A 7,008-nucleotide genomic window follows, 5' to 3' on the forward strand; every position below is an offset into this window, starting at 1 on the left:
AGTCTTCTTTGTGCTGTGTCTGTATATGTTATGTGTTTCAGAAATTGTATAAAATTCCTGGAAATCTGATATGTCTGGTATAATTATATCAGCCATAGTTCCAGTTATTATCTTAAAATGTTGCATTTCACAGAAATAATCAAATTTTCCTGTCAATTCTATTATAATAAACTCTCATCATGTCTTTTTTTTTCCATGCTTAATCAGTTAGGGTTTATTTTGATTGTTTGTGATAGAAACACAAAAATAACAAAGGCACATACAAGATAGTTTAGAGTCAACCTCTCCTCCCCCCTTAAAGAAGTCCAGAGCTGATACCAGATCTACCATCATTAGGGAACCAGTTTTCTATCATCTCTAGAGCACTGCACTCTCCTTACAAGTGGCATTATGGCTGCCAGGGCTCCAGCCGTCACACCCAAATTCCAGAAAATGAAGGGGAAGGGAAGGGAAAGAAAAGGTATACTCTCCCACCTTTTAAGGATCCTTCTAGAAGCCTCATACAACACTTCCACTTATATTTCACTGGCCTGAACTTAGCTGCAAAAGAGGTTGGGAAATGTGTTTTGACCAGGCATAGCTCCAGGGTGGCATCTGCTCACATGTGGCTCCTCCATGGACCAAAGGGATCCTTGTCACCTTCACTTGTGTCTTGGGTTCTTAGCACAGTCCTGGCATACAATGGCACTCAAAGATACATCCTGAATCAATAAAAAGGGGTCAAACTTGAATAATAAATGATAAAGACCTGGAATTTGTCATCATACACTATGGTGTCATTTGTACAGTGTTGTAACAGATGTGAAGTCATAGGCCTGGCACAGTTAAGTCAGTTCTCTATAGTTACCTAGCTCAGGCCCATCTGGCATCTGAGGCCAAAATCAGGGGGAAAAGAAATCTGTAAAAATCCCACTTATGTACAAACATTTAATTTTAAACTGATCTTACCACCAAGGCACTAACACACACCACAAATGATTTCTGCTATGTGCAAGACACAGTTCGGGAGGCTCCTGGCTACCACTCCGAGTCTAACAAATTCCAAAGATAGTCACTGATTAATTTCTTGGAGAGCTAGGTGCTGTCCAGATGTATGGGTTGGGCAATGCTGGGACCACAATGGATGCCTTTGATCATCCCAGGTTCACACTCATAATCCCACGCAATTTTACTAATTCGGTGATAAAGTTGAGCCACATACATGGCTGCAGGGATAGTGACCGTTGTATCTTCATCAACTTCCTTCTCCCGTTTTTCGAGGTCTGCCGCAATCTCCTTGAGGTCCTCTAGCTCCCTGGTGACCTGAAGGAGGCTGGCCTTCAGGTGAGTGTCCTTCTCGCTGGCCTTCTGAAGCTTGGCTTCAATCTGCTGCAATTCAGCAACCTCCTGGCATGCCTGCTCCTTAGCATCAAGAAGGCACTGGGCCACATCCTTCTCTGTTTTGAGGATCTCTTGCAGCTGCTGCTCGGCGCCATCTTGCGCCTCCAGCAGCTGTTCCATCATCTGTCTGTAGCACCCCAACAGCCACCGCTGCTGCGCAGCAGCGTGGTTGGTGCTCAGCAGCCCCTGGAATAACTCCTCCATATCATGGAAAGCCGCCATGACTGTCATCATGTCTTTAACAGTGGATATTTTAAGTCTTTTGTCATAGACACAGCGTAATTTTTTTACTCTGATACTTTTACAAAAAGTGGTCCTGCAAAAGTATTTCATCTTTTTTCAAAATATTTTTTTATTGATTTTTTTTTTTTTTTTTTTAGAGAGAGAAACATCAGTGTGAGAAACATCAATCTGCTGCTTCCTACACGCCCCCTCCTGGAGATGGAGCCTGCAACCCGGGCACATGCTCTGACCAGGAATTGAACCAGGACCTCTCAGGCCATGGAATACTGCTCAATCCACTGAGCCACATTGGCTGGGCAAAAGTGTTTCATCTTCAAAGAGATTCATGAAAAAGACTTTGACAAGTATAGGTTTTTGATAACAGCAAAGTCATATAATGAACTGGTAAAAATTTCTAGAACAAATGAAAAACTGGATTCAAGAACAAATATTAATTATATAGAACTTCAGGAACTCAGGAGGATGATACATTTTTTATAACTTTTTGTTTTAAAGTATATCTTTGTATACAAAAATGAAGCATTTACTTTTTTCTCCCTACCTGATCCCTCCAGGATTCAGAAACTCAAGTTGTTGTGGTTTTTTTATGGCAATATAGATATTTTCATATGTTCAATAATCTGTTCTCTTTATCACAGGCCAGAATTGCAAATATTGGCCATATCACCCATGCTTAGACTGAATTGTCATATTTGAGAGAAATGAGCATAGTATAATTAGACAGTTTTAAGGAACTAAGGTTGACTTTATGTACCCAGTAGAGTCCCTTAGAATAATTGGCTTGGCACCTTATTTAAAACGTCCCAGTAAAGCATTCTTAAAAAGGAGAATTTATATGGTTATTGTAAGTAATCAGGTCAAGTTTAATGAAAAAGTATTTTACTAAGATTTCTTCTGATGAAAAGAAAAGTGGGTGATTATATACAGAAAAGTTATGTTTGCCTATTTGTCTATATTGGATTTAATCCTGTTAAGTGTCTAAGTTTTTGTTATACGCCTGTAAACTGGACTGGATCCTGAATTATTATAGTTGCCAAAAAATATATGGCCACAACTCTCCAAACTAATGTTTTTCATTTTCTCCCACTCTTCTGATTTGAAATAAGACTGTCCTTAACTCTTCTTGAAAGAAATTATATTAGGTTCCCCTCACTACTCAGATGGCAGTCAAACTTTAGGGACTTGAATCTTGAATACAGATCTCATAGCTTAAGAAGATTCTATCTGACACCTGTTCTGTGCCAATTCTGGAAACCTTCAAATCAGCTTGACAAGGAATAGGAGTAGCTGATATTAAAGTAGAATGATTTTTCCCAAGACATTGGATCAAGACTTCCCAGTTTAGCTAAACATGAAACCCTGCCTTCTTTTCTTTCTTTCCTTTACTTTGGCATTGGCCTGGAAAGATAACATCATCATCCACATCTCCCAGGCCACTGATAAAGAGGTAACCTCTGCAATTTAGAACAAGTTTCATTTCAGGCTAGAAGGGAAAACTGACTCCAGCCTTGAATGAAAAAATGCTAGAATCCTACTAATGAATCCATTAACAGTGCCACCTTAGTGGAAGTGGTTTGTGCCTAAGAATTTAACTTTGCTTATAGTGCTTATCCTTCATCTTGGGCCAATGAATGCCTAGATTGCTGCCACATGACTGGGAAATGCCTTTTAGATTATTTAACTGTGTCCCTAACTTTCTACAAAGACACCTCATTTTTCAATCTCTTCAATATACATCACCTAGTTAGAAAGGACCTACCAGGAGGTGTCTATGATTTAGAAACTGCTTCTTTTGGTGGGACCATACTTCCCTACGTAGGAATAAATGTAAATAAGAGTTGATTAGAAACTTCTCCTTAACTCGGAAACATTGCATATTTGGTTGCCAAAATGTCAGTTGGCCAACAAACATCCTTAGATTCTCTAACAAAAGTTATTTTTCATAATAGTATAGCCCTTAATTATATTTTTGTTTTGTTTTTTAATCCTCACCTTGATTTATTGATTTTTAGAGAGAAAGGAAGGAAGAGATAAAGAGAAACATTAATCTGTTGCCTCCCATATGTGCACCAACCAGGGATCAAACCCACAACCTAGGTTTGTGCCCTGACCAGGAGTGAACCGGCAATCTCTCAGTGCAAGGAATGATGCTCCAACCAACTGAGCCACCCAGCCAGAGCTTCATTATCTTTTAACTGAGCAAGGAAGTGTCTGTGCCTTGGCCTAAATTAACACATTTTGGGAAGATGCAATTCAGTTACATAATATCACTGAGCAAGCCACTCTACTTAAAAGGGTGGCTTCTGCCTGGCCGGTGTGGCTCAGTGGTTGAGCATTGACCCATGCACCAAGAGGTTGCTGGTTCAATTCCCGGTCAGGGCACATGCCCAGGTTGTGGGCCAGGTCCCCAGGGGGGAACATGCAGGAGGTGGCCAATCGATGTTCTCTCTCATTGATGTTTCTATCTCTCTCTCCCTCTCCCTTCCTCTCTCTCTAAAATCAATTTAAAAAAAAAGATGGCTTCTTCAATGGGTCTTTTTGTTTGTTTGTTTAGGTCTTGGGACCATGGCTCCCAAACTTCACCCAAGCCCAAGATATTGGGAAATATCCTGTTTGTCATAATCATAGTAATTTCCCTAGTGCAGTAAATTCTCACAAAAGCATTAACTGCATGTTTGCAGTTATGAACACCAAGGAAATGTTCTACATAAGACTGGAACATCAGAAAAGTAATGAAGAGAATGATCAACTCGAAGATTGTGAACCTGAAGCCTTGACCTGTGAATATCACATGGATTAAGCAAAAACATCATTACGTGTGAAAAGCACACAAAGAATCAATAAAACCTGGAAGAACTACAGAACAGTAGCGGCAAGTATCACTAATGCCTTAGATTTTTATCATATCCCTTAGTTAAGCTGAGAGTTTGATCGAAAGGAGGAGAATGTTAAAAAGAAATAGGCCCAAAATGGAATCGCTTTTGTTAAGCCCCAAGGAGGCTTAATTCCTAACCTAATTAGAGTTTCGGCCTCTCACAAGAGTGGAATTTTAATTCAGTCTTGTCTGGAGTTTTCTGGTCAGCACTAGTGAGGTAATCTGCCTAATAAGATCTCTGCTGTCCTTCCCCCAGACAGGTGCTTTTGCCTGAAACAATCCTGTCTTTTGTTTTTCTAATTATCTTCTCCAGTCCAGTTTGTTATTAAAAAAAAAAAAAAAAAGTTCGTTTTATACAGCCCTTCAAGGTTATCTCTCTGCTTGCTAGATGAGATCCTGCTCAATTCGTGAATTGTTTTAAAGTCAATTCGATCTTTAAATTTACTCAGTTGAAATTTTTAAACAACATTATAGATATTGTCTCAAGTGATTATGGAAGCCAAGCAGTTCACAATCTGCCTGCTATAATCCGGAGAACCAGGAAAGCCAGTAATGTAATTCAGTTTGAGTCTGAAGACCAGAGAACCAAGAGCATTAATGTCTAACCATAGAAGATAAATGTCCTAAGCAGAGAGAAAAACTTTTTCCATCCTCTGCTTCTTTGTTCTATTCGTGCCCTCACTGGATTAGATGTTCCCTACCTTTATTTATGAGGGTGATCTTCTCTACTCAATCTACTGATTCAAATGCTAATTTATTTCATAAATACCCTCAAAGACACACCCAGAAATAATGTTTTATCAGCCCAGTCAAGTGGACATATAAAAATAACCATCACAGCAAGGAAAGAACTTTCTCACTGATGATTTTATAGTCATGGCAAAGATATAATAACATGTATTTTTATTTTATTAAATCATATACAATAAATGCATAGATCATGAACGTATAATTCACTGACTTGGCAAATGCATATACCTGTGTAACCTGTAGCATTACCAATATTTCCATAATCTCAGAAAGTTCCCTGATGTCTACTCATAATCAAATACTTGCCATCTTCTGACCCTTTTCTGATCTTTTCTCACCATAAATTAATTTTGCCTGTTTTAAACTTATATAAATGGAATCATGCATATATAATATTGAGTCTGGCTTCTTTCACTCAGCATTTATATTTCTGAGATTTATGTATGTTGAAACAAAAATCAGTAATGTGTTTCATTTTATTTTATAGTATTTCATTGTATGAATATATCACAATTTGTTTATCCATTTCCCATTGTTAGGTAGTTAGATTGTATTTAATTTTCATTGGTGTAAGATTGATTACATAAGCTGTAAGGATAAAAAACTATGAGCCTTCTAGTAAAAGTATTTACGTGGTCATATTTTTTTCCCTTAGGTAAATGTCTTGGAGTGGAATGGCTAGGTTGTATGGCAAGTGTGTGTATAACTTTTTAAGATACTGACATGTTTTCCAAAGTACTTTGACCATTTTATACATGTATGAGAGTTCCAGTTCCTCCATACCCTTGTCTTTTTAATTTTAGGCAATTCAGTGGGTGTGTAATTGTATCGTGTGTGTGTGTGTGTGTGTGTGTGTGTGTGTGTATGTGTGTGTACATAGGGTGCTTTATTCTCCAGAATGATACATGCTGCGGTAGGTTGGGCTTGGGCCGATGTCCCCATACGTACAGAACTGAATAAAGTGGGTCTCTGAGAAATCTGATTTGTCTTGATGTGGAAAGGGAGATGGGTATTACAACAAGGGATGTGCTCAATCCTGTGCTGGTTCCAGTGGAATGCAGAAAGATAAGGCAGCTCTCAAGGTGGTTACTTCCAGGCAGAGGATGCCTGCAGGGCTTGGAGAGCCTTCTGTACCACGTCTTCCCATTGGGCATCTGATATTTCCCGACCCCAGGCAGGAACCCCTGGTGGAGGCAGGTTTATTCCAGCCATCCTCTTCACCAGCTCTACATATTCTGGGTCTATGGGAATAGAGCTGTAATTGCTCAGTGCTGTAGCTCCCTCCTCATCTTTATCCTCACTCTCTAATGGTGGGTCTGGCAAATGAAGCCCCAGGGCCTGGGTCTGGTCCTGGATATCAGAAACTACATCTTCTCCATGCCCCAATGATGCCAGCTCCACCTCCTCTGGTTCAGGATCTTGGTTCAGAGGCTCGTAGCAGTAGCCAGCTGGACCTGCCCCGGTTTCCTCCTGCTCTTCCTCAGGTTCCTCACTCTTCCAATCCCCAGTGCCTTCTGTAGGGCCCTGGTGCAGCCCTAGTTCCTCAGTCTGATTGGGGAAGATACACTCAAGGCCCATGGTGTCTCCCCTTAGAACTACTGTTGCCATCTGGGCAGGGGCCACACAGACCCTGCAGCCAAACACGCACCTTCACTTCCCTCTCTCTTTTTTTTTTTAATTAAGATTTTTTAAAATTGTGGTTATATATTTAATTATTGGTTTTAACCTTTTTTTGTATACAATTCAATGGCATTAATTAC

The 7,008-nt window shown here is 39.7% G+C and overlaps 2 protein-coding genes across 3 annotated transcripts; both read right to left on the minus strand.

The window, feature by feature from the left end:
* Positions 1 to 824: 824 nt before the first annotated feature.
* LOC118636610 (kinetochore protein Spc24-like) lies at positions 825 to 1,602 on the minus strand. 2 transcript variants are annotated; one of them, XM_036271739.1, is made up of 2 exons: positions 1,173 to 1,602; positions 825 to 862 (listed from the first exon to the last, which is right to left on the minus strand). In XM_036271739.1, the coding sequence occupies exons 1-2, from the start codon at positions 1,600 to 1,602 to the stop codon at positions 825 to 827; spliced, it is 468 nt and encodes a 155-aa protein (XP_036127632.1). The 2 variants fall into 2 exon arrangements, with proteins under 2 accessions (XP_036127632.1, XP_036127631.1); XM_036271738.1 differs by lacking the exon at positions 825 to 862 and having other exon boundaries at positions 1,075 to 1,602.
* Positions 1,603 to 6,123: 4,521 nt separating this feature from the next.
* LOC118636466 (male-enhanced antigen 1-like) lies at positions 6,124 to 6,865 on the minus strand. Its single transcript, XM_036271567.1, has one exon. The coding sequence runs from the start codon at positions 6,854 to 6,856 to the stop codon at positions 6,335 to 6,337; it is 522 nt and encodes a 173-aa protein (XP_036127460.1). The 5' UTR covers positions 6,857 to 6,865; the 3' UTR covers positions 6,124 to 6,334.
* Positions 6,866 to 7,008: the final 143 nt, after the last annotated feature.

The sequence above is a fragment of the Molossus molossus genome, unplaced genomic scaffold (genome assembly GCF_014108415.1).
Source record: "Molossus molossus isolate mMolMol1 unplaced genomic scaffold, mMolMol1.p scaffold_m16_p_2, whole genome shotgun sequence".
NCBI lineage: Eukaryota > Metazoa > Chordata > Mammalia > Chiroptera > Molossidae > Molossus > Molossus molossus.